General features: G+C 46.4%; 1 protein-coding gene across 6 annotated transcripts in view; it reads left to right on the top strand.

Moving 5' to 3' along the window:
• Nucleotides 1-26,328, top strand: part of arhgef12a (Rho guanine nucleotide exchange factor (GEF) 12a) — a 44,778-nt gene continuing 18,450 nt past the window's right edge. The window contains exons 1-9 of one of the 6 annotated variants that reach the window (XM_076036032.1): nt 1-1,259; nt 1,408-1,559; nt 15,933-15,953; nt 16,814-16,905; nt 19,514-19,579; nt 23,599-23,697; nt 25,691-25,740; nt 25,935-25,992; nt 26,079-26,251. In XM_076036032.1, the coding sequence (XP_075892147.1) occupies nt 1,528-1,559; nt 15,933-15,953; nt 16,814-16,905; nt 19,514-19,579; nt 23,599-23,697; nt 25,691-25,740; nt 25,935-25,992; nt 26,079-26,251 (591 nt within the window). In that variant the 5' untranslated portion in view covers nt 1-1,259; nt 1,408-1,527. The remainder of the gene's footprint in view (nt 1,260-1,407; nt 1,560-15,932; nt 15,954-16,813; nt 16,906-19,513; nt 19,580-23,598; nt 23,698-25,690; nt 25,741-25,934; nt 25,993-26,078; nt 26,252-26,328) is intronic. The other 5 variants (XM_076036031.1, XM_076036030.1, XM_076036029.1 and 2 more) reach the window with 5 other exon arrangements.

The raw sequence follows: 26,328 nt of genomic DNA, 5'->3' as shown, positions 1-26,328 counted from the left end.
CATCTCCCGGCGGAAGTGGTGAGTGGAAACGTTAGTAGACCGAGCAGCTAGCTGGCTAGGGCGTTGCTAGCGGCAGACAGAGGGATTTTGGTACCTTTCTCAACTTATACTCTGTTTCAAACAGCGCCGCGTGTTGGGAAAAGGGCCGCCTTTAATGTTTGAGAGAAGTTTTAAGCGGCCCCGCCTGTTTTTATCGCCGTTTACCCGCGACTCTTGATACTTTTCTGACCAGGTTAGCTGACCACGGAGCTAGCCCGCTCCCATCCACGGGAATTCTGCCGAGAAACGACTGAATTCTGGAAACATGGAGTCAAGGAACGTCGCGCCGCCGAGCTAGCCGACTTTGCTGGATTTTCTTCCCTCAAGGAGACTCTCTGAAGGACACAACACGGGGACACATCGCAACTCGGGCAACATTGATGTCGTGCCGTGTATTTATTTGTCGGTGGTCGGCCGGTTCATTGTTGTGAACGGGAGTTTGCTTAGTTTGCAGTCGAAACAAGAGCGTACGAAGCAAAGTTTTTTTTCTCCCCCTCTCTGCTGAAAGAGCTCATCTGTTTTGTTTGCTGGGTAGCTGGCGAGATCCAACAGCCAAGCCAGCCCTGCCGTGAAAAGGGATATTTTTTTTCTTTTTTCCCTCATTTGATGGTTTTTATTCGAGCAGTTCTTTCCGTTTTGATTCAAACGTCTTACATCGGTGTTACATTACCGTTGAGTGTATCCCCCCCCTCTCTCTCTTTCTGGTAGCGTGCGTTTACGGGTCGTTTAAACTCGATATCGAGCGATTCTCATGGTCACGGGAGCGTCGTCGTCGCCGCCGCAGCAGCAGACGCACATTTCTGGGAGCAGGCAACACCAAATGGGACTGGTGGAATTTCCAGCATCTTTGACGATCATCTGAGGAATCGAGGCCACGGAGCCGATCGCAAGGGTGGAGGCAGACGGACTTCTTCCATCGCTGGGCCACGGCGTCTGTTCCATTGGAATACGCACGGATTGTTTACACGTTTCGCATCGGCGTCGGAAATAAAGAACTTGACTGGGGATGTGAATGCAAAAGGGCTTCAGGCAAGGAGTTCATACATGCACGACAACTTGTGCCAGCTGGCGCAGTGTGTCTGTTGTTGCCAAAATATCATTGCCGGGGTAGGACACCATCTGACTGCACAGCTAACACGGCAGAGGCCCCGATGAATTTTTAAGGTCTGTCCTCCAGATTCCTCGCCGCTGTTACATTTGACAGTATCGCCATCACATTGGTAAGAGGAAATAAGTGGTTTTTTTTTTTCTTTCCCCCCCTCCTGCCCTCGTCTGTTACTCGCAGTGTTTGGATGTGAACCGTTACTGCGCACCGGTGTCGCACGATTTATTTATTTTTAAAAACATTTTTTTTTTTTGCCCAAAAAGAAAATCCTCGCCAATTTCAGACGGAAATCAAGAGAAGGACACGTCGGAAGAATCGCCTCATCACACTCTGGAAAATGTTAATCGGATATAATTTTCTGCAAAGCTAGAACCGGAAGCCCAATGAGTGACACACAGTCCAGCTTCACTGACAGGTACAGTAGACAACCATTATTTATTATACCTTCTGCATCTCTCTCTCTCTCTCTCTCTCTCTCTCTCTCTCTCTCTCTCTCTCTCTCTCTCTCTCTCTCTCTCTCTCTCTCTCTCTCTCTCACACACACACACACACACACACACACACACACACACACAGCCATCGGTTGTCCAGCACTTTGTTTTTCTTTCGCCAGGGTCTAATGAAAATGTTCTACGCAGACTAAATAAAGCTCTTCGCCCGCAGTAATAGCTGAGTTGTTCTATCTAATTACTAAGGAAGAGCATCAGATCCTGATGGGGACTCTGCTGATCTCAGCACGGGTAATGTAGTTTGTCTGCAGACAGCAAAGTAATACTTGTCCAAGATGTGACAGGGCCTTGGCTTGCCTCAGCCTGGAGAGTGGCCAGTGATCCTCGGAAACCTGTCCGCATCACCGTTACTGCTTAATGCTTCAGAGCCAACCTACACCTATTAAAACAATCTCAGGATTTGGGCAAAACCTCCGCTCGGCCAACTAATCACCTTCTCAAAGACATCTATCCACTTGAAGTCCAAGATTGGACGCCGTTTCCAAGATTAGAAGGCTAAATCATGTGCCGTGGCCCTGCAGAACTCCAAGGAGGAGAGAAAGCTTAGCGTGTGCCATTTTCATTCATTATGTAATGTGCCTGTAATCTGTTGGCGCATCGTTCCAAGAACGGCGTCCCTGCCGCGGACCAGAATCGCTGAAATTGCTCGGCCAGTAAAAGAGGAGTATTGATGCAGCTGCATTACGCCTCATACCTGCAAAGGGAGCAGTGTGGAATGTGGCCGGCATATGAAAGGGGCATTATTGCACAGGTTGGGGTCTGGAATATCCTCACGGCCAGGGCATGAGCTGGAGGCTAAATCCCAACCCCATTTTGCATGACCCCCTTCCCCCACTGCAGTGATGGCAACAGTGGCTGGCACCAACTGCTGTTATGGTGCCATGCTTTGTTTTTATCCCCCCCCCCCCCTCTTTTTTCCCTCCTTCTTTGACTGTCGGCGACCCAACAGTGTGCACAAGTGGCTTTTATTCACTTGATCACATTGATGCAGTTGTTTGCTGCGATGCTTTCACCAGTAGATACACATCGGCACATTCAGGCAGCGAGACAAAACCTGTGACTTGCCTCCGATGGGAAAGAGGTATCGGGGACGCACCAACCAAAACGCTATGAAGCACCAAATATTTGGTTTCTACGCTGCTAATCTGGGCGCTTCGACTTGCATAACCCCACATAACAAATTAAGTCATCTGAGATTTCCCGTTGCAGGTTTAAAGTCTTTGGACTGCGTCACAAAAATGTGTTGCCTCCTTTGGGCAAGTCATTATTTTTTGTAAACCGCACTGGAAAATGCAGACGGTGATGTCAAGCAGTGCAAGAAAAATCAAAAATTGCAAGCCGTCTGTAGATTGCGCTAGCATGGAGCTCATTGCGCTACTCTAGAGTTAACCTGTGTTCTAGAGTTTAGTTTTCTGCAGTTGCAGTAACCACTCAAATGACTAATGCGCTCACTCTCTTTCTCCCTCATCGTAGGAATATACTGATATCTCGGCCTTCTGCATTCGCGCCGTCTTCCTTGATGCGCTGTGGGTTTTTTTTTTTTGTTTTGTTTTGTTTTGGCTCTGCCGGTCGCTGTGGGAGCTCGCGTCCACCATCGACTGGGGTCAGACTGCCAGTCGATGGGTCAGTTTAGTGTGCTGTTAGCTCTTTGTCACCGTGTTCTGCTGATCTCCACGTTTTTTTTCCCACCCCCCCTGAGGCCCTCCCGGGAAGTGGTGCTGGTGACATCACTAATAGTAAACAATGGCTTTCAGTGGGAGCAAATTGGCCGTCCGCTGCATGCTCGGCTTCAGGTCCATTAGCGTGCTTCAGGTACGCACGGGGAGGCCGGGTGAAATGTGTTTTTATTGCCAGTTGGCATTATTGTGTAAACGCCGTCCGATAATTGCATATTCAATTAGGGCCGGGGGTTTTCTGTTTTCTGTTTAAAGCCAGCAAAGAAAACGGAGAAACTCTGCAAAGTTGATCATTTGCTCTCAGCCTAATTATGGAGACAGCTTGATAATTGCATCCAAAGCTAACCCAAAATCGGTGCCCTTTAGTATCAGCAATGTGAATTGGCTTCGTAATTGCGTGCACGCCGCCGGTAATAATCGCAGTTGATGTCTTTGATAGTGCGGCGGAATTTATTTACCCGCGATAGATTTTTTCTCACAAATCCTCCTGACAGCTGTTTTGCGCTTGTGTGCGTCTCATGTATTTGGCATCCCTCCCTGACGCTGCAGCATGCTCCCAGTCAGCGCCGACGCTGGGGGAGCTGTGTCAGCTGCTTCAAACTGTGCATTGAAACGAGCATCCAGATGTCATTTAAAGTTTCAGAGTTAAAGAGTCAGACGCGAAGACGTTCCAGCTGTGCGTGCAAGGCAAAATTATTTGACGGCACTTCAAGAGATAGAAACTTGTCCAATTCGTAACTCATCCTCGTTGGCATTTCTGTAATGCGCAATAAACAAGAAAAGAAAGAATTCCTTTGCTCGTGCGAGTGTGGTAAGCTCCACGCCATTAAAAAGCGCGTATGTGTTGTATCATCTAAGATCTGCCCTCAAAAACTCTTTTCTGAGTGTTGTTTGACTCTGCGCTAGCCCCGACTGCAAGACCAGCATCGTCCTATTTTTGGGTTGAGCTGGACAGGACTTGTTCCAGTCGCCATATCAAAGCTGGAACTTTTGAAAGACTGCCTTGAGGGCAAGCACTTCCTGCTTCGCTCCAAACTGCTGCCTTCAGCTCTCACTCTCATCTCTGCGGTGGAAGTCCCACAAACACTTTCTCTGCTCTCGAGACTTTGGAGCGAGGCCTCTGTTCAGCGAGGACTCTCAGCGGTAGTCCCTTTCCACGAAGGTTGTCAACCAGTTGGATTTATGTTGTATGAATGTGAGAGGCGAGGAAAACACTGTCAACAGGCAGTAACTTTGAAATGATCCAAGCGCCGCGGTGCAAAGGGAGTGGTTCACATGTATTTAAGACATTTCCAATTTCATTATACTAGTCGACTAGTTGACCTAACATTTGGGCTTAGATTATGACACCATTGACCCAAATGGTTGAATTTGTTCTCCGATCAGCAGAGGAATAATTACATCATTAATGTGTCCTTATCTGTTGCATAAAAATAAGGGAGAGTCATTTGTATCTGTAGATTCTGATGGTCCTCAGAGGGAGACTGACTTCAGTGGCAGCTACTTTGTAAAGGCTGTGATTTCACTCTTAATTTTACTGTCTTTTTGTTATTTATATCTTATATTATATTATATATTATATTTATATATTTGGGATTTTCCTGCTCTCTCCTACTTAAATGAGGCAAAGAGCCCTTCACAGTACCCATCTATGACTCTCAAATTTGTCATGCAAAGTACCGCTGGCAAAATCAAAAGCGTTTCCGAATCATTTTTTTATTTGTCAAATGTTTGACAAATACACGCAATTATGTGTTGCAGAAGCTGAATCTTGGCTTTCGCTGATCAATTGCTGCGACCTGCATGGCACTGCAGCTGCTGCACAAGTTCTGTCGCTAGGTATTGTGTGGTTGAAATCTGAAATTGAAACCGCTCTGACGAACACATGCGCCAAAACTGTAGACACTGACACTAACAACGTGGCAACGGTTTGTGGCTTGAGAGACAAAGAAGGCGATTGTTTAACTATAGGCTGAAATGTGAAACGCTTCGCGTCGTCTGATGAGCCTTTTTTGACATCACCGGCTTGTTGTCCGCTACTTTGTGTTTCTGCACATCCACGAGGTCCACATTCTGGCCGACCTTTGGAAACCTTTTTTTTTTTCCCTCAAAGCGTCTGAAGTTTGATATTGTTCCCTCGACTGGAGAGCTTCCTCTCCGCTGACAACTTCATTTGTAAGTGTTGCTGCTAAATGTCCCTTTATTTACACTCCCGTGACGTGACTGAAGCACGCGGGGAATCATTTTAAAGTGGCATTTGTTGGCCCCTCCTACCCTCTGAGTAATGCTGTCCTAGAATAGCAAGAAAAACACTGCACCCTTGACTCAAGACTGGATTTCTTTTGGTCAGTGGTGCAATCCCTTTCTCCTGCCTGGACGTGGCAACGTGCCCTGACCACACCTCATTTTAAGGCCAGCATGCCCATGGGCACACAGATGGATGGAAGTATCTCACAAAGTAGACAGCAGGCAAGAAAAGAACAACTGTCGGAACCCTAAAATGCTACCAGTGTTCCACCCTCTTGCAGCTTTCCCCCTAGTCATCAGTATATTCTTAAGCTGGGGAAAAAAACAGAAGGCGATATTTGTCTACAGCGATCATTTCTTCTTTTTAACGCCCCTTCGTTTTTGCAACCCCATACAGGAGTACTTGGACACAAGTTCACCTCGTCAGATTGGAGCTCTTTGCCTTCTTGTGCATATCGTGTCAAATTCAAGTCATTTAGCCATGTAGTTTCCATTGACCTCTGCCTCAGCATAAAATCTGGGATCTCAGTGTCTGCCACCCTGGAGATGTGTTAGTGGTAGTGCTTCGTAATTACAGGCGTCGGTAATACTCACAACGCCCTGTAGAAAACACAGTATGAGTACCACGGTTATTTTTTCCGCCCGTGCAGGGAAACCAACGCAGGCAGTGAAAGTCGGCTTTCAATGACCAACTCACATGTGGTTTGCCTGTTTATTTAATGCAAATGAAGACCTTATGCAGCTCCCGCTCACACCTGGTTGCCACTTTGGCGTGCACACACCAACTCTCACTGTACCCCTGTCCTGTTTCACCCACACCCCTCCTCACTGGCTGCCATTCTTTCTTCCATTCTTTGCCTCAGTTTCCTTTAACAGTAACTCTGGATAATATGTTATCTGTTGTGTTTTATTGTTATTTTCTTTTGGGCTGTTTAAATTGAGGTTCTTATCCATGCTCGGCCTGACCAAAGGGAAATAAAAGTGACGATGAGATCACAAAGAGAGGGATATTGTTGAGGGAAAATAAAAGAGGCGATGCCCTCGGGTGGGTGATGTTGGAAGTCTGGGCGTTAGCTGGGTCTCTTAAGTGCTGGAGGAGTTGAGGGGGAGGGGATGGGGGGAGGGGGGGGGGGTCTATCACCCAGCACTGTTGATCCTGATGCTGGCAGACACCCTCTCCACAATACTACTGTGTAAGCCAAGAGAGCTCCAGGGCTCGTAGCGTTACTTTGGTTGCACAAAAGGCAGGAGCACCACAATGGAGGGAAAAGGGGACAAGAGTGGAGGGTGGTCATGTCCAAGTGTCATGTCCTCACGTGTCCATGAAGTGTCACGGCAGTAAACTAGGCTAGGGCCTTGGAGCTAACTGCGCTAAACCGTGTTTGCGGCGGGTGGTGCGCTGTAGATGTACGGCCATCCAAGATACAAAGTGCACCCTTGCGTTTGTGCAGTCTGCCTCTCGTGGCGGGTGACCCAGTGTTGTTATGTGGGTCTTCCTGTATCAGAATTGTGATGCTAGAATTGCACAGAACGAACAAACTATCTATCTTCTGGGTGAAAGTGAGATAGTTAACCTGCTGCTAGGCCTTTGAATAAAAATAGCCGACTGTTTCTGCTGACTCAGAAGATTTTTGGCAGACCAGTTTTCATTCCTTTTCCTGCGCAAGCATGAATAATTTGTCAAAGTTGCAGAAATCGATAAAATTCTATGAGAGCCATCCATTGTAGCGATCCACTGCCGAAAGCTGTGCCTTGGATGTGGGAACGTTAGATTTAACTCCTGTTAAGTGTCTTGGACGCGATGCTAGACCTGACCTTGCACCGCATTGAATTAGGTGTCTGTAATGTTCCACCGCCGCTGAGTGCATAAGCTTAAATGTCTCCTCAGGTCCTCCTCCGGCAAGTCAATTAAATATTAAAGACCCCCGGCATGACACCTAATCGCGCACACAGCCCATTGTTGGAGGTGTCTGCCAGTAAAGTGATCAGCAGCGCTCTTTCCACCAAGCCAGCAGCTCTCGAGCCACCGGCTGCTTGCGGACACTGACGGGGGGCGCCGCGTTGACCCGCCTCTGTTCCTTCTCTCCGTGCTGGAAGGACAGCAGACAGCATAGCGTGAAGAAATGTCTATCCCCTGGACCTCATGTCAGGAATCCTGATGAGGTTTATTGGGGCAGAAAGGGCAATGCCTCTCCTCCCACCCCAACCCCCCAGGCCTGAAGTTTGAGAGCTCCAGAGCTACATACACCGCACCACAAGTCTGTCTGTCTGGCTGGCTGGCTGGCTGGCTGTCTGCCTGTCTTGACCACATAAAGCTCCCTTCTTTATTTAGTTAAAAAAAAAATAATCTAAAAACAATCAACACACTGTAGATTAGGAATGTTAACAATTAATCAATTATCGATTAATTGTCGATTAAGAATTTAATCGATTAAACTAAATTGTTCGCAATTAATTAAAACAATATTGCACGGGTAGTTAATATCATAACGGTGCAGTGGCAGGAAAGAGCAATTCACCTGTAGATCCTGTGATGGTCATAATATACCCAGAACAAGTTACTTTTAAACAGGTTGAAATCTGACCCATTAGAAGTCAACTTAAAGTCAGAGGATAAATGTTTAGGGTATTTTTTTACTGTTCTCTAATGTAAGAATGGGTCACATTGGACCCTCAACATTATTTAAGGGTTAAATAATGTCTTCCTTTCACATTTTTCATTGTGAAATGTAGCTTCTCAGGAAAAATCGCAGCTTATCAATTAATCGTTAATCGATCGAAAAGGTCAATCATCTTAACGATTAATGAATTAATCGATAATTTGCATCACTACTGTAGGTGCAAAGGCTTCGGCCGGATTTGACAGGAGGAGGTGGCGTCAGGGCTGAATAGAAATGACTGCGTGGGCGCCGCACTTTTGTGTCCCCGGCAGATAGCCAGAAAGCGGTGACATCACGTCATCGGCACCGCATTGTGCGACTCAGGTGTGCGTAGATTAGATAGCTGCAGACATGATTCACAGCCGCTGGCGAGGCCGTCATTTCGGAAGGTGGCGCGAGCAGCTAAAAAAAAAAAGGAACTCGGAAACAGCAACTCCGTGCGTCAGAAACAAGCTGAAATGATAATTGATGTCGATCCAAAAGTGTCAGCGTGACTTTCCCAAAACGCCGCCCGGTCGTTTTCTTCCGTGCGCGGGTACCGTTGAATCCAGAGCCTGCGAGACGGATCCGTCTCGCCCCCGCAGGCATTTCCAAAGAAACTCTCCATTCGTCACCGCCTTTCAGACAGACCCCGCCTCTCCAGTCTCAGCAAACACCTGTGCGGTGACCTTCCCTTGTCGCCCTGTTCCCCCGGAAAGTAAAACTTCAGGTTACTGCAGCAAAGACTTGGCAGGCTGAAGAGAGTTGGGGGGGGCGGTGGGGGGGGCTCTTCTCTGCACGCCCAAGCATCAGATTTGTCGCGTTTAAGTGTCGACAAAGTTGTCGCACCGCATCCAGCTGGTTATTCTTAGCTCCCTCGCAGTTCTAAAAGGAACCAAGAATATCTCAGTGCTTCCCCTGTATCTCGGCCCGAAACGGTGCAGTTCCTTATTGTTCACTGTTTTCCTTCCTCTTCAGTTTGGGGAGATCCTTTCTCAGAAACCGTCAGTCACTTCTGCACTCCTGGGACTGTTTGTCCTTTCTCCCCCTTCCCCCCTTCGCCGCCTCTACCAAGCTCTTTTTTTTTCCCCTGGTCGGCCCTGGGCTCAGGCCTTCCCTCGCTGCCTCTGCTGCTGCTGCTGCTGCTGCTGCTGCTGCTGCTGCAGTTGGCTCAGCTCTGCCACAATTTTCCATCAAAACACCAAACCTCAATGGAGCATTCAAGCCCAGGCCCGCTCCACCGCTGCCCCTCCCTCTCATCCCACCCTGCTCTGACTTGGCCCTCTTTTTTTTGACTCTCTCTCTCTCCCCCTCTCTCTCTCTCTCTCTCTCTCTCTCTCTCCCCCTCTCGCTCTGCCTGCAAAATGCAGTGGCTTGTTCAGGAGGGAGGGTTTAGCTCAGCTGGAACGCTGGAAAAGTAATTGATTTCTGCACTGCTTGCTCGTTTTTTTTTAATAAGTTTTCTTGAAACTTTTTGAAATGCAGCAGTAATTCTTCGTTTTTCATGCTGCTTATTGTTTAAGCTGAAATTGTTTTATTTATTTATTATATATATAATGTTGGTAAAGTAATATTCTCCTACATTTAAACTACATTGAATGTTATTTGTTCTCGCCTAGTGAGTACTACGACTAGTAGGACTGGTCTTTTTTGCGTGATTAATAGACGGCCAATGGTATGACATTTAGTTGTCTGTATATTGTACTGTATACTGCGGATTGTTGTTGGTCTAACTTTGTATGTTTTTTGAGTAATTGCCTGCATGGATTTGCCACCCCCAAATCAGTGTCTCTCGTTATTGACGAGACAACAATGTCACCTAAGTGACAGCAAAGATATTATTGTCTGTGCAGACTGACTCATATCGTAAAAGAGGAAGTTGATGTTTAATTTAACCCTGAAGTGATCAGCAGAAGTCTTATTATAAACTAGGGTACCCTGGGACACTAGCGTGGCTAAATGAACTGTTTTGTGATTATTTGGAAGATCTCCAGATACATAGAATACACCCTCTTTATCTTTTACACCGATTCATTTTAATCTCTCATTAACAAGAATGTCAAATGAGCCAATTGCACGGCAGCAACTCAAAGCATATGTGAAGATGACTTGCTGAAGTTCAAAGTAAGTCCCTGGAGGGAATGGAGGGGGAAAAAAAAAGAGCACATAAGTGACTTTGAACGTGGCATGGTTGTCGGTGCCAGACGGGCTGGCCCGAGTGTTTCCCAAACTGCTGATCTGCTGGGATTTTCACCCTGACACAACCATCTCAAGGGTTTTCTCAGAAAGAGAGAATATCCAGTGAGGGGCAGCTGTGTGGAGGAAAAAGTCTTGTTGAGCTCCAAGTGACAAGTGGCAATATACTAATTTCAATAACTGCTTGTTATAGCCAGTATGCAAGTATGCAGAAAGCCATGATGGGCTACTGCAGGAGAGCAGCGCCCTGGGTGCCACTGCTGTCAGCTAAAAACAGGAAATTGAGGCTACAATTGACAGTTTGCAGCATCTCGTGGACGTGCAACTACATGATGCATGCCGTGTCATTATGAACCAAAATCTTGGAGGAATGTCTCCAGCACCTGAATGGAATCATGGCACAAAGAATGAAAGCAGTGCTGGAGGCAGAAAGGGGTCCGACCCGGCACCATACACTAGTCAGTGTGTGTGTGTGTGTGTGTGTGTGTGTGTGTGTGTGTGTGTGTGTGTGTGTGTGTGTGTGTGTGTGTGTGTGTGTGTGTGTGTGTGTCACTGCTGCGCAATTCATCTCGTCCAAAACGTGATGTGACTCTGTGTATTTAGATCGCCTTACCATAGGGTTGTAATTTGCTTGCTCGCCGTAAAGTAGCAAACGTAGTGTTTGGGAACAGGAACGCCCGTCACGTTGCTATCTTAGGGCGCGCGGTGCATTCAGCGCGTGCGTTTGTGCCGTGGAGATTCTCCACAGTGGCATGGGGAACTAGTCCAAGCAAAACTGCTGCTCCACCCCGTAGTAGTGCAACTAGTCACTGTAAACTACCGCCCAAACTGTGAACAGATTCACACCAAATGAATGATTTTAGGTCTAACTTGCAACCTCTATCATAGCATCGTCTTCGCTTCTTCGCGACTTCTACGTCTGCCCCTTTCCCAGAGCAAGACACACATCTTGCCAAACACAGGGAGATGATGGAGTACTTCTCCGTCTTTCCTATGACTCTCATCCTCGTCCTAAAGGTCAAGTGTGTAATCTTTGGAGATTTTTGGAAGAAATGAATGCGTCAAGTGGTTACATTTAAGATTGCACGGCTCTTTCACTCACCCACCCTCTCCCGAGCTTGCCAGTAAACTGCGGTGGCCTGCGCGACATAAATTTGGACAAACTCGTCCGCCTTCTTCTTCGTCGGTTTAATTGAGGACGCGAGTATTCAAACGTATACATCCTGCTGTCAAGTGGGCTGGATTGTCCACACCGCCATATTTCCTTAGAAATTTGGTTGCGCAAGATGGCAGCTAACTGGATGCAAGGCCCGCTACGCTATGTAAATATTTGTAAGAACTCTAAGGGGAGAAAAAACAAATCATCTTTATTATACTGAGAGTATACCCTTTCAAAAAAAAATGTCTGCGCAGACAGGATATTAAACGTTTTCCAACATAAAATTTGTAAGTCAGGCCAAATTTCACACACGGGGCTGTGTGCCGTATGGTATCATTTCTGTGATCCCTGATTCTGACTCGGGAGGATAGTCAAAACGAAGAAACAGAATTAGGCAAGCCCCCCCCTCTTTAGACGTCTAGCAATATGCGTTGTGATCTCCCTTGTACCCGCATCACACGCAAGGTCAGGCCGATTATCGCACGGTTGTCATGGTTAATGTGTTTCCTGTTTCCTTTCATGCCAGGCCAGATTATTAACACAGTAGAAAAGAAACAGATCCGTAGCGGAGGCTGTTGAGCATTGTGTTGGACAGCAACAACATCATTAGGGAGATTTTCAGGGCACATCCATCAAGAGTAATGATGATAAATGTGCATTTTCTCATCTAGTCTTTGTTGTCTTTTGGCATGAACATAGCAATTTATGCACTGAGCCTTTTAAGCCATAACCACGCATTCACTCTTCATGCAAAACACTTCTTGCACAGTTAAATTTGGCACTTCTCTCTGACTTTTTTTTTTTTTACTTTGAATTTTACAAAACACCCCATGAAGCAATTGAATTATCGTTCCATCTTCAGCGCAGTAACGGCAGGGGCTAGCAAAACGTTACGCCATCAAGCTACCGCCACTGCACTGCAGCTCGACATCAGCCGCCTCTGGCTCGCTGCCATCGTCCCTCCGCCGGCCACCTGTCCGTCCTTCAGTTGTCGCATCAATCCCCCTTTTGTCATACCCGATTCATCGACTCTGTTTCCATTTTGGGTTTATTTTTTAAAAGAACCTGCTGTGAAATCGTGTGCTGGCTAGAGTCCAAGACAGGATTCACTCAGTGGCTCATTAATTTGGGTCACCTGCCGATGGGTTGTCAGGTGAATCGCAGCCTGTCACAATAATACAGGCCTGAAAATGTTTGTTATTGATGGAAAACGTTAGGTTAGCCCAAACAACATTCTGATTATATCTTTTTCTTCCCCCTGCGTATCATAGCATTGACTAATATGACGGCCAAGTGCTGTTGTGTAAACATGGCAACAAGGATAAAATGCTTCCATCAGGTGGAGTTCTCTCTCAGACAATCCAATTAAGTCCAGAACCTCAATTTTGTCCCCAGTTTGTGTCAGAGTGATACACTGCCAGCACCACAGGGCTAATGTTCTTTCATATATATATATATATATATGTATATATATATATATATATATATATATATATATATATATATGTATGTATGTATGTATGTATGTATGTATGTATGTATGTATGTATGTATATATATATATATATATATATATATATATATATATATATATATATATATACATATATATACATATATATATATATATATATATATATATATATATATATATATATATATATATACATATATATTTGTTTTTCATTCTGCCATACTCTTCTTTAGTGCTTTACAGTAGTCAGGCATCCTCTCTGCTGTATACTGTCCTCTTAAGGATGATTCCTTGTCTTGTCCCATCTTGCCTTCCTGGTGACCTATAAACTCAACACAGGGTCATGAACGACGATCAGACGGGATTATACTTGTAGTGTCACCAGTCTCCCAACCAAGGCACTGCAATGACTCAAGTCCTTATGGCTGCTTGTTATGACCTGGTCGCCCGTGTTGTAGGCAAAAACACGCGGCTCACTAAAAGTTTGAGAGGTTGGGCCATGGGATGCAATTTCAGAATGCTTTTAAAATGCGTTCTAACTCACCTTTGGAGTGCGCAGGCGCCGCTGTTCAGCCTTTGTGGACTCCAGCACTTGTTTGTGAACTAGGTGATCCAGCCACAAAACCCACAAACACAGCTGTGTGTGATTCATTGACGGCTTGTATTCAAACAGTCCTTTTTTTCGTCACGATATTCACACTTTGACATCTCACGCGACAAGCTGTTGAGACGTTGAGTTTTTCTTTTAATGAACGGTTCGAGACAAATAAATTAGCACTGCATGCGTCCACTTCGACGTCCTACTGTAGCATAAACATTTTTAAGTTGTCCTGAAATGTCACGCAGAAAGTCCCAAACTCCTTCCCAGATGTGCACCTTGTCCTCCGACCCGGCAGTTTTCCTCTCCTCTTTAATTAGCGCGGTCGCATCTCGACGCGCCCATCCCGACCCATCGCCGGGCGCACTACGTCATGCCAACTAAACCAACCCCCCCCCCCCCCCCCCCCGCTTTGAATGGCTGGCACCGAAAGCCTACTCTTCCGCAGACCGGACTCTCCTCGTGATTCACCGGTCTCGCTAAGCTCAGACATCCTAGACGGGTCTGATGCATCAGCCGGCTCCTCGGAACTCGCCCGTCACGTTTTTCGTCCGCCCCGCGCACGATCCAGCAAGAGCAACACGGGCGTGCGTCCTCAGTTTTGCCGTCTTCCCCGAAGCCCGTGCGCGCGCGACGTGTGTACACATGTCCTCGATGGGCGCGCATGTGTGTGTTTATGTGCCGACTTTTCCGTCTCTCCAATTCAGAGGTTTCTCAGGGAGTGTGCCACTTAAAGCTATTTTTTTTTTTCTTCTTCTGTAAGCTCTGGAACTTATTACAGTCTGAGGCACTTTCATAAACGGGGCTTTTCAGCGGCCCCAGTGTGGCTCTGAATGGGACACACTGTCGCCAGCAGAAAGAGAGCTAATTTGGGCTAGTTAGTCGTGAGACCTCCCAATTAAGGACGACTCGCTGTTCTGCGCCATAATGTGCCTTTACTGCGCATTTTGAAGTATACAATGCATTTTAATGTTGCATCCCGCGCGCTAGTCGTTTGTTTTTTTTCTATTTTGAGTTCACATATAGGTTCATTTGGAAAATGTTATGCTTTTCAATTAATTCCCACATCTGGCAGAGTTGCACTATTAAAAGCTGTGGGAGTCTGACATCAAAGTAATAATAATAATGATAATAATAATAAGTAAGAATTTGTTTTTTGTGGCTTTTTTTTTTTTTTTTTTAAATGCCTTTCACTTTCTCAAGCAAAAATCTGAATTTTCATAAAATTAATTAATGAAGTTATGGTGTGAAATCATGAAAAACCAAGGTGTTTGTTTGTCAGTAGTGAAAAAATGGTAATTTGGTTTTGTATCCAATGATATTTCAGCACAAATTTGATTAGATCATTTTATTTTTTTTGAAGCTCCTCCACTTTGATTTAGTAAATATTTTCCCACTAATGCAATCAGCCTGTGCCAGACGATATTGCTGATTTATTTGACCGTTTATTTGTGTTTTCTTTCAAATATCCCTGTGGTTTCTCATTTCTCTTCTTCCTAATGAAGCATGGCGTGTGTGTGTGTGTGTGTGTGTGTGTGTGTGTGTGTGTGTGTGTGTGTGTGTGTGTGTGTGTGTGTGTGTGTGTGTGTGTGTGTGTGTGTGTGTGTGGCCCTTTTCAGAATGCAGTGCACGCGAGCAACGATCAATCACCATTGATCAATCAGTTAATCAAATATTTTCAAGACGTTGCCACGGCCTTTGACTGTTTGTTTTCTTCATCAGCCCATGTGCCTCACATTTCCAGTGAAAAGAAAAAAGAAAAACAAAAAATCTTAGCGGCACCCTCGTGTGCCGCGATTCTGATGACTCATGATGCACAATGTTTATCAAAACCCGTTAAACCGACAACATGTATTTTTGTCCCGAAAAAAAAAAAAAGAAGAAAGGAACGCTTTCCAACTCCCTCATCATTGTCATGCGTGACACAGTTGTCCATTTTAATTAAGCTCAAGACAGGAAGTGAGCAGGAACAACAAGTAAGCGGAGCGGAGCAAACGGAAATGCGTTTGCTGCAGTCGAGCTGCGGAGGACCAAATGACGACGTTTCACACGCACAGACAAGCATCTGAGATCTGACGGCAACATATGACCTGGAAACAGCTTTAATCTGAGGCTGGAGAACGCTGACGCTTGATCGGGATTATCATGTTTACAGCTATATGGGTCTCAGCCTTTCCTCTCTTTGTGCCCTTATATGGGCAGCTTCCTTTCCTTTCTAATGTAGCGGACGCCTCGTTTCCCCCCCCCACACGCTGATTGACTTTCTGCTCTTTTTGTTTCTATCTTGTAGGTTTCCCAAGAAAGCAAACAGGTAAAGACATTTTTTCTTTTATTATCTTTTTTCTCTTTTTTTCTCTTCTCTATTTTTTGAACAGAAGCATGTCCTTTGGGTAGGTAATCCCTTTGCCTCACACACACACACACACACAGACACACACTGCCCCAGATTGGGGGGGTGAGGGAGGGGGGTGGGGGGGGCAGGTCTCACTAGGCGAAACAGTTCCGTCCTCAGAGTTTTGGACCAAATATACAGCCCACCCACCCCCCACTCCCACTCATGTATACACACACACATCCACACAAAATGCGGGACAAAGGGGTCCCTTTTCTGAGGACGGCCCATCACAGCCTTTCACTGTGAACAGAACAGTGGCCTTTCACAGTTGGGGCCGGTATAGGCAAAGGCAGCCATACATAGCCTCCTGAGGTTCACGCCGGCGTCTGGCCCAGAAGCACCTCCTCCTCCTCCTCCTCCTCCCCCTCCACCACCTCGGGGGTCGTCCCTTTCTGCTCCACGTCCTCTCTCCGGCCAGGCAGCGGCGCGCTTGCAGACAGACACCCTGGGTGATTCATCCAGGAGGAGGTCCTCCAGGAAAAGTCTTTTCACTCCCGGCGCGAACAATTATAGGTTCTTTGCTCCGGGTAAATCCTCCTGAACCATTCACTTGTCTGAAGGCCTGCGCACGCACACACACACAGGCTGGCGCAACAGAGTAGCGTCTGCTGGAAAACAAAGAGCGGGGCTTGCCGAGAGCCCACGGCCTTTGGCGCAGTCGCACATTCAAAAGAAATCCATGCCACCGTTTTGTTTTTTTGTTTTTCCTTCTATTCAGCCTCGTTTATGATGCTTTTATCTGATCCCTTTGTTCCTCTGCGATTCCCTTCTTCCAGAACCAGCAGCATTCTCAGTAAAGACCACCCCCCAGACAAGAAACCCAAAAGTGACAAAACCTCCATCGCCTGCAATGAGTTTGACCCTACAGGTAACCTCCGCTCAACTGACCCCACTCATCCCCCTCGTGTTGTTGTTTTCCCCTCCCATTCTATTCCATCATGTAATCTTACATCCTCTGTCACCCCCCCGTCTTCCCTCTCTGTGTGCACCCGCTGCTCGTGACGGCCTCGCACCTTTTCTCTTCTGTTCCTCTCACACTTTTTTTCACACAACCCCGTCTCACTCTGCTACGTGCGACGGATGCGCCGGAGTCGGTGGGCTTGAGGCGCACGGCATGGTGTGACGGCCGTGGTTTTCGTGTGAAAAAAAAAAACAGAATTAGTTTTTTTTTTTTTTTTCTGTGTGGTTTAATACGACCTCATATCAGTAACTCACCTGATGAAATGTTTCCCAAAACTTTTGGACTTTTGAAACATGTCCATCCGGTAAAGAGCCCAGAGAAAGAGTTTTTGTCAAGGGGAGACAAAACTTTGGATTGGATGGATCCTCGGCCATCACATTCAGACAATTCTCTGCTGCTGCCGCTGCTGCTTTCGGGAGGTCCTGGCCACCTACTGGTCAGTGCAGGGGTTGGCATTTGCTGCACTTGACCGCTCAGCTAATAGCTACTAGAATCAAGTAGCTAGCAGCTTCAATTCAGTATCGTAGTTTCTTCGAACCAGCAGGAAAAAGTTGCCTGTTGCTCTCATTGCAGCTAAAACCACAACAACCTCTTTCAAGGAATCCATGGAAAATTAAGACTAGGGTGGGCGCCGTTTCTGTTGGGGATTCGCAAAATGGTCTGCTGAGGTTTAGGAGTGGAAATCTGACCAATCTAGTAGCTGCAGCAACGTCTTTTTCAAGTTAGCCCTTAAAAAAAAACACACTACAACTTCTGCAAGTTCACATACAGTGATTGGAAAAAAAAAATGTTTTTGGACACTTCATGCACTTCTGATGCCGCCATCTTGCACTAAGAATCGTGAGAAAAGTGCAGTTTATTTTAGCGGAGTCACAAACGTTGACCCACATGCTGCACGTTTTATATGAACAATGAACAACAAAATCATTTTCATTTGTTTATGTGCCTCTGATGCGGATAAACCTTTTAAAACACAGTAAAAAAAAAAATAAATAAATAAAAAAAATGATCCTGCCTATATTTAATTGCAATAATTGGGACTGAATAAAGGATGTCCGAAAACTTTTTTCCACTGCTGTATGTCCTTACGGACTACGCTTGCACAACAATCCACGGCATTTGCAGTATGCTTCTTTATTTGCCATTCCACTGCAGTCTCGACTCTCCATGCGCTCACTGTGGTCACATGGTCTGCATGTGTTCCCGGCGGACTCTCCAGTTTTCATGATTTGTTTCCGAGTGGGGCCGGCAAAAGACAGTTTTGATGCGATGACGCACCCCACGGTATTTGTCAGCAATCAAGGCATTATGATTGGTTGATGTGAGCAAAGCCTTTGTTTGCAAAGCAAAGGGGAGAGAGAGAGAGAGAGAGAGAGAGAGAAAAAAATCCTCTGTGCCACGTGGTTGCTTATCCTAGAATGACGCAACAAAACATGAGCGCCGCGTCGACTGCTTGTGAAATGCGTGCACTTTGTTGTGTCTCTCTGTGGATAGCAGCAGTTTTCCCATGATCCTTCACTGAGTCTGTGTGTAGATGCCTCCCCTGAAGTCCAACTTATGCTTGAGTTGATGTGTTCTTGCATGCTTACCTGCTCTTGTCTTTTTCCATCTTTATCGAAAAGTGTTGGTTGCATGAGCTCATTAACAGTTTGTTCCTTCATGAGTTGCACTTCCTCTGTCATCACTTTAAACTGGTTTGGCTTTTTTTTTGTTGATTTTCTTTTGTTTCACAGTGAATAGGGAAGCTCAGATGATCTCAGCCCTACCAAACAGCATATTGTAGATACTGATAGTATACAATATAGTACACAATAGGTTATTTAAATATTTTTAAATAACCTAGCGCTACAGCTATAAAACACAGTTAAATGTTTTTTTTTTTTTAATTATCATCCTCCTCAGTGTAGTTTCCCAATTTGGAATCAATAAATTACATCTATCTATCTATCTATCTATCTATGACACATTGTAGAAGCACTTTCTGATGTTATTAACAAGGGTGTGCAGGGTACTACTATATACTAACAGGGTAATAAACTAAATTGCAGTTGTATGCACTTTTATTCAACTGTGTAATATTAGATAGATTTCTTTTCATGCAAATGATTACAGACTCTCCCTGAGTCCACTGCTCACTGCCTTACATATTGAGTCTTTAGATATTTAATTACACAATAACTTTACCTGATTGAATCTATCCATCACGACTAAGAACTGAGCAAAACAAAAGCTTTGTTTGTAGTGACAGCACCTCTGCTTATCCAAACCATTATGTTTAGTTTTTTTATTTTATTTAACTGTCTATTGGTTCTTTTCATTTTTTTTCTTCTTCCATGATTGTTTCTCCCTCATGATTTTCTCTTTCCTGTTTTGTGTTTCCTTTGCTCGTGTTGGTTCTCGTTTTGTTTGTGTGTGTGTGTGTGTGTGTGCGTGCGTGGGTGCGTGTGTCTGTCTCTCTGTGTGTGTGTGTGTGTGTTTGCGGCTGTGCTGTCTGCATGGTGGGGGCTGTGGGCAGAAGCTCTGGTGGTGCAGAAGAGTGGCAGCAGCAGTGTGCTAGGAGAGGGGAAGCCTGAGTCCTGTGGTAAGACACTCCCGCTTGAATGGCTGCCGCGACAGCTGCATCTGTAACTCGCCTCATCCCACTGTGAATTTGCCGCTAGATGTTACACTTCGCGCCGAGCGACAGCAGCGCGGCTGTGGTCAGCAGTCGGTGACGAATGCCGTTGACGGCCGAACAAGATCCGGAACCAAACGTTACACTTCCTGCCGACGTGCCTATCGTTTCTTTGTTTGTTTTGTCAAATGACTTTACATGAGATCGTGGCGGTTTTCTAAAGCCCAATTTGCTTGCGTGTTCGTTTGAATCAATCGTCAGTTACATTGGAAACTAAGGGTTGCAGTTATATAAGACATAAAAGTTAAAATAAATAAATAATGCCCCTGAAGTTAGTTCTGATACAACACTTGGCATAGCTCTTGATTAACACTTTAGCCTCACTGTGGTGGTGGTGATGATGGTACAAGGGGCTCGTCGACAAGCAGTAAGATAGCAGCAGGAGTCCGAATAAAACATAGCAAGAAAGAAAAAATTGTCTGTCTTGCAATCAGCCACAGATAATCACTTCAATTTAGGGATGCAAATTATCGATGAACTCATTAGTTACTTAGTTAGTTGATTGACCTTATCGAGCGATTAACAATTCGATAAGCGATTGTTTCGCTTATCGAAACAATCGCTTATTGTTTCGGCAATAGGCGCCGATTTTTCTTGAGAACGATCAATAATGTGTAAGGAAGACATTATTTAACCCTTGAATAATGTTGAGGGTCCAATGTGACCAATCTTTTACATTAGAGGACAGTAAAAACACCCTAAACATTTATCCTCTAACTTTGAGTTGACTTCTAATAGGTCACATTTCAACTTTTTTAATTTAAATAAACAAACAAACAAAAAAGTTGTTTTAAAGTAACTTGTTCTGCACCAGGCCATTTAACAAAAATAAACCCTGTGTAATTTTTTTTTTCAATTAATCACGATTAGTTTAATTTAATCAATTGAATTCTTAATCGACAATTAATCGATAATCGATTTAATTGTTGACATTCCTACTTCAATTCCCACTCAAGCTGTGGGAAAATAACATTGACATGCTGACAAGGACAGATATTCACTGGCTAATGCCGGCCACACTCTTAACCCTGGGCCCAGTTTGGACTCACACTAAAGTGGCATCACCCCAGAATCGGTCACGTACAATCGTTATTCTTATTGTTATAATTAACGTTCTCCCCGCTTCTCGCTGCCTTTGTTGAAGTTCCGCATCAGCCAATGAGAAAGAGCCGAGCGCTGCCGTCGGACACGCGGCGGCGAAGACGAATAAAACATTCCAGTGAGCTAAGTGTCCCGTAGAGGGAAACAAAAAAAAACTTGTTCAACCGTGGGAGCGACGCGTTCGCCGTGTTTGCTTTGGGAACCCAAGTGACGCGGCTAACCGTTGCGCTGCCACTCGTTCGTCCGTCAAAACAAAAGCGCAGGTATTCGCGTCCGTTCAAAATGTCCCCGGCGTCTCTCGTCGACGGCGTTGTGAAATTTCGTCGGAGACTTTGAAGATCATTTTGAGTGCGGCCAGCTGGATCGTCCGGATTACGAGGGATGTAGTCGCATCGCGTGTTGGGATTTTCAGCAGCTGAGTCAGCACGGATTTGTCGCGGCCGCGTCCTCCCTCGATCCTGATACACACCACTGGCCGCATGTTAAGGACATTCAACTTTAGGGTGAAATTTAAGGGTAAAAAAAAAAAAAAAAAAAACCTCAAGCTGAGGTGATGTCTCATGACAGCAGAAGCAGGAAGTGGCAATTTTCTCCTACCCGAGCAGTTTATTGAAACAAAAGCGAACAACAGCGGTCACAATATGTCACAATAACTTGTCATGTGACCTCTCAGTCAGGTGTCCTCTTGGTCTGATGATGTTTGACTGTGAACAGCGCGGGGAAGGAGGACTGATTAGATACAAACTGTCAATGGAGCAGAGCATTGAGTGGTGGATTCATGGATCAGACTCCTGCGTTGGTGCTTTTCAAAGGTGAACCGACTGAAGAAACAACTGAAAAACAGCTGAAACTCTGAACAGCTCAGAAGTTCACAGGAAGTTAAAACAGAGTTCCTCCGCAAAGGCTACAGTGCGTAGTAATAATTTGAGATGCTGTTAAACGCTTTGCCTATCTGTTCGGGCCTGTGGCGGCGCTGCCGTTCAAAATGTCAAAAGACAGCGTCCAGAATTTTCCATTTTTGTGATGTCTGGCCCTCTGTCTGCGGCAGAGTTCATCAAGATAATCCTCTGTTGTCATATTCAGCCGAGCGCGAGGGCGTGCGTCCTTTGTTGTCGGATCAGATACCTCCTCCTCCTCCTCCTCCTCCTCCGCTCCGACGGCCGGCGCAGGCAGGAGCGGGGCGTCGGAAAAAACGCGCGGGGGAGACACTTTGCTCTCCCGGATTTAAGCGCGTTGACCTTTGGCGCGCGACTTTCTTAATGACTCAGATTGCGGCTGATTGCGAGGCTGAATGCGCTCCGTCGTCGGCATTAAAGGTCAATTTGCTCTTCTCGGCGCGCTTCCTCCCGCGGAAGTGGGGGTGGGGGGGTGGGGGGGGGGAGGGGGCGCTGATTGCGGATCAGTTGAACGGCCTGAATAATACATGAGGCTTATGGATTAACCCGATCGCTGATCACGTCGACGCCCCTCGTCGTCTCGCAGAGGCGCCGACAAAGAGCTCTTAAATTCCATTAAGCGGCCGGGTGGCGGAAGATAAACATCTGGAGGCAAATTCACAGCGGAGCCGCGCGGCCTCGTCAACCCCTTTTCCCGTCCCGCTGCTCCCTGCTCACCCCTCGCTGCGTTTTTACCTACTGCTCCTTCCTTCCCACCCATCCATCCATCACCACCACCACCACGACCACCACCGCCCTCATCCACTGACTCACCTCTCTGGCTACAGCACTGACCAGTAAATTCTCAGACATAACAAGAAGCCAGTTGAAACGCGTCCTGCCCCCCCCCCCCCCTCTCCGTTCTTGCCGACTTATTTCACATTTCGTTTACTTCTGCGGCCGGCGCCAACATGAGGCAACATTGTTTTTCTTTTCATCTTCTTCTCCTTCTTCTTCTTCTTCTTTGGCTCCTGCGCGTGCACGGACGCGTCTGTCAATTTTAGCGTCAGAGACAAACGCCAGACAAGCTCTAATCTCCCACCTCCTCCAGACTCATTGGAATATAAACCTGAAGGGTGACATTCTTCCGCGCAGACCTCTCCGGCCTTAAAGCAGGAGCGGCCTCCGCCGTCGCGTTTATTCTCAAGCATCCCCGCAGATTTCAACCGTCAACCCTGTGATTTCCGACGGCTCGCGCGGCGCCACAACAATTTACGGCCCTGGCGGAGCCGCTTCAGGGAACGGTCACCTAAAAAGTTTTTTTAAATGCTAAACTTCAGAGTCCTTTTTGTTCTCGCGTCTGTTCCGGTGAGGTTTTTCTTTATTTTATTTTCAAAGTTCTATTCACAAGCAAGATGTCTTCAGATTTGGGCAATCGGACAAAAGCGTTTTAGATGTGTGGCAACATTTGCGTGAGTTAATGTCGCCACGCATAATCTTAGAATGATGGCACGATAGAATTATTTGCTAATGTAATTGTTTCCATCGTCCTGGCTGCAGAACAGTCCCCTCTTCTTTCCTTCAGTGCTTCTAATTCGATTAAAATCTCATCATGCACAAGAATCCCCCCCTTTTTTTCCCCCTTAATGATCCAAAAGTGCATTGCGAGTGATCCGTTTCCCGCCAACTCGGGAAAACCCAGGGCGACTTTCTGCGCTGCGTAAAACAAGAACAAAAGCAAAAATTCCAAAAAGTGTCTCTCCTCCACGCGATCCCCGGCACTCTCCCTCGGCTGCAGCCGTTAAACGAGCGCCGGTTCGGCCTCTCGGGAGTTCCTCAGCACTCGCTTCTGATGTATTATCATTATTTATTTTTTTTATTGCAGTGACTCTCCGCTCCGTTTGAAGACGCTGTTATGTCTCTCTTGTCTTCGTCTTGTCTCGCTCACAGGTCTGGTCCCGCGATGCGTAATCATCCAGAAAGATGAAAATGGCTTCGGGCTCACCGTCAGCGGCGACAACCCCGTGTTTGTGCAGCTCGTCAAAAAAGGTGAGAAGCAAAAAACCCCCCCCCCCGTTGAAGAACAGAGAGCGAGGCGGCGTCGCACCGGCAACTGTTGTCTGCTTTACGGCGCTGAAGGGTGAAGGGGACGCGATCCTACATGTGCTTCACTGTCAACTCGGGTGCAAAGGAAAAGGCAGCAACACCCTGGAACCCCCCTTTGAAAAATGCTGACGCGGTTACATTTTCTTTTCGATTTTACACCTGCAGTTTCACAATTTCAAGCCTTTTTTTTTGTTCTTGGACTTCAGTCGTGCGGCGTCACTCAGTTGAATATCCAGTGAACTTCAGAAACCTGCGTATGTGACACCCTGCTGCTCGGATTGATTGTGATCTTTCTGAGAGGAGACGGACACAACGCGGCTTTAGCGGCTTTAGCGGCTTTAGCGGCTTTAGCGGCCATCTGACTGTGCTTGTTGTCATCCTACCATTCCAGAAAACTTGAGAAAAGTGGAAGAAGTGAACAGACTTTCTCAGGCTAGTATATATTGTCAAAAATCTAGCATACCGTGGCACCTTAAGTTGCTTGTAATTATGCATGTATTATAAGAACTGGATACCGGACTGGCAAATTGTCGGCAGGCCAATTTTTTTTCCCGTGGCCACTCGCAGTACTGCAGCCAAAAAAATAAAATTAAAAAAAATAAAAATCCCATGGGCTCTTTCTCAGCTCAGTCTGATTGACTCATCAGGATGAGTCTGTAAGTGTCGTTCTCCAGGACCGCTCTGATTGGCCAAACGCATCATGTGAGTTACAGAGGCACGATGGAAAGTGACACTGCTCCTCCGCATGCTCCTTTAACCCGTCAATGCGTAAGTCCAAAACCTTTTCGGGACTTGCGCTGGGTGAGCAACTTCATTGAAATGAATGGGCCGCTATCTTGGACTCTGGGGGCTTGCTTGCAATGTGTGTCGCGTAATAGATAGTCAGTACTTCACGATGAAAACAGGCGTCTTGCGCAACTTCTTTCAGTGTGGCAGTTGGCTGCGTACAGTCACAGCAGCTGCAGCTTCTTTTTTATCTTACCTTATCTTGGCGTGGGCGTGTTTGCAGAACGCTTGGGTTCTCTCTCGCTGCTCCCGACGATGCGAGCCGTCATCGTTGTGTCGCAAAAAGCGCCTGTGCCTCAGCGGAGAAAGACAGAAGAGGAAGGAACTAATCGAGCGCTTTTTTTTTTCCTTTTTATTCTTGCTGCGTCATCAGCGCTCGGCAGCGTTTAACTCGCCCCGTGCGGTCCCCCCTCACTCCCCCCGTTTGTGCTTTTGTTACTGACTCGACAAAAAGGCAGCACACTTAGTCAGGGTCTGCATAATTTATGCTGCTGATTTTGTTCCGTCGCGAGCCGAGCCGCGGACGGCAAACGAGCTCAGAGTCCAAATCCGCCTGCGTTCAGGTTTTTAAATACGCAAATAAGCGAGGTGTCACAAACGTAGAGTATATTTACTAATAGGCGTATTGAGAACCTATTTTGCCTGCGGCCGCCGTCTCGCTCTCCCTTGAAGATCATCTGATTGCAAAATAACGCATGTGATAAATTGCCCGTCTTGAACAAAAAGCAGAAAACCCCCTGAATGTACACGTGAGGTCGCCCATTAGGAGAGCCGCCTCCGGTTTACAAAATACTTGACTTGTTAAGCCGCTGACTGTCGAGTCAGACGTGAATCTCATAATAACCCGTCTCACGTCTAAATCCCTTTGTTTGGGGTGGAGCTGTGAAACAGGTCCTTCTCGTAATATAACCACTGTTGTCGTCTTTAAAAAGAAGAAGAAGAAGGAGGAGGAGGAGGGAGAAAAAAAAACACGATTTAAACAATCACTCTGAGTTTGGCCTTCGGAAGCCAAACTCAGGGGATGATCAGCTATGACTGTGTGTGTGTGTGTATATTTCACTCCCCGGGCGTGTTTACCGTCTGTTTTTCTTTTATCTGTGTTTTCATTTCACCACCTTCTCCCCTTTTGTCTGTGTGCTCTGTTTGCCAGATGGGGCTGCAATGCGGGCAGGTGTTCAGACGGGAGACAGGATCATCAAGGTAGCGTGTTTACCCGCTGCCCAGTGTCACTCTTTCATCTCCCGAGTCTACAGGCTGCCACCTTGTGGCCGTCCAGTGTATATTTTTTTCCTCTCGCTTTTCCTGCACGTGAACCGCATGACGCGGATGCGCTGCGTGTGAGCCTCAGGGCTTTTCTTGTGTTTTAGAATGTCATTGAAATTGCTGTCTTGCAGGTTAACGGGACCCTTGTCACACATTCTAATCACATCGAGGTGGTGAAGCTAATCAAATGTAAGCCCCCTTCTTTGCTTGCTGTTCTCCATTGGGACGCTTTTGTGAAGCACAACTGACGCCCCTGCTCCTCTCTCTCCCTTCAGCGGGCTCCTATGTGGCCCTCACAGTATTGGGGCGCCCTCCGGGGCTCGCCCAGATCCCCTTGTCTGAGGCGGAATCTGAAATGCTGGGAGTCAGCATTTCCTCCCCGAACTCGCCCGCTGCGGAACGCCCCTACAGTCCTCAGGATCGCTTCTCCTCCGCGCTCCCGTCATGGGTACGGAAGTCATGTCTCACACCACATTTGTTGGTTTATTTATTTGTTTTCTTTTTTGCATTGTAACGCTGACCTCT

Source organism: Nelusetta ayraudi, unplaced genomic scaffold, assembly GCF_046127955.1.
Source record: "Nelusetta ayraudi isolate G7.1 ecotype Tasmania unplaced genomic scaffold, CSIRO-AGI_Nayr_v1 ptg000048l, whole genome shotgun sequence".
In the NCBI taxonomy this organism is placed as follows: Eukaryota; Metazoa; Chordata; class Actinopteri; order Tetraodontiformes; family Monacanthidae; genus Nelusetta; species Nelusetta ayraudi.
The sequence above is the reverse complement of the archived record's forward strand: the minus strand, read 5'-3'. Positions and strand labels throughout refer to the sequence as shown.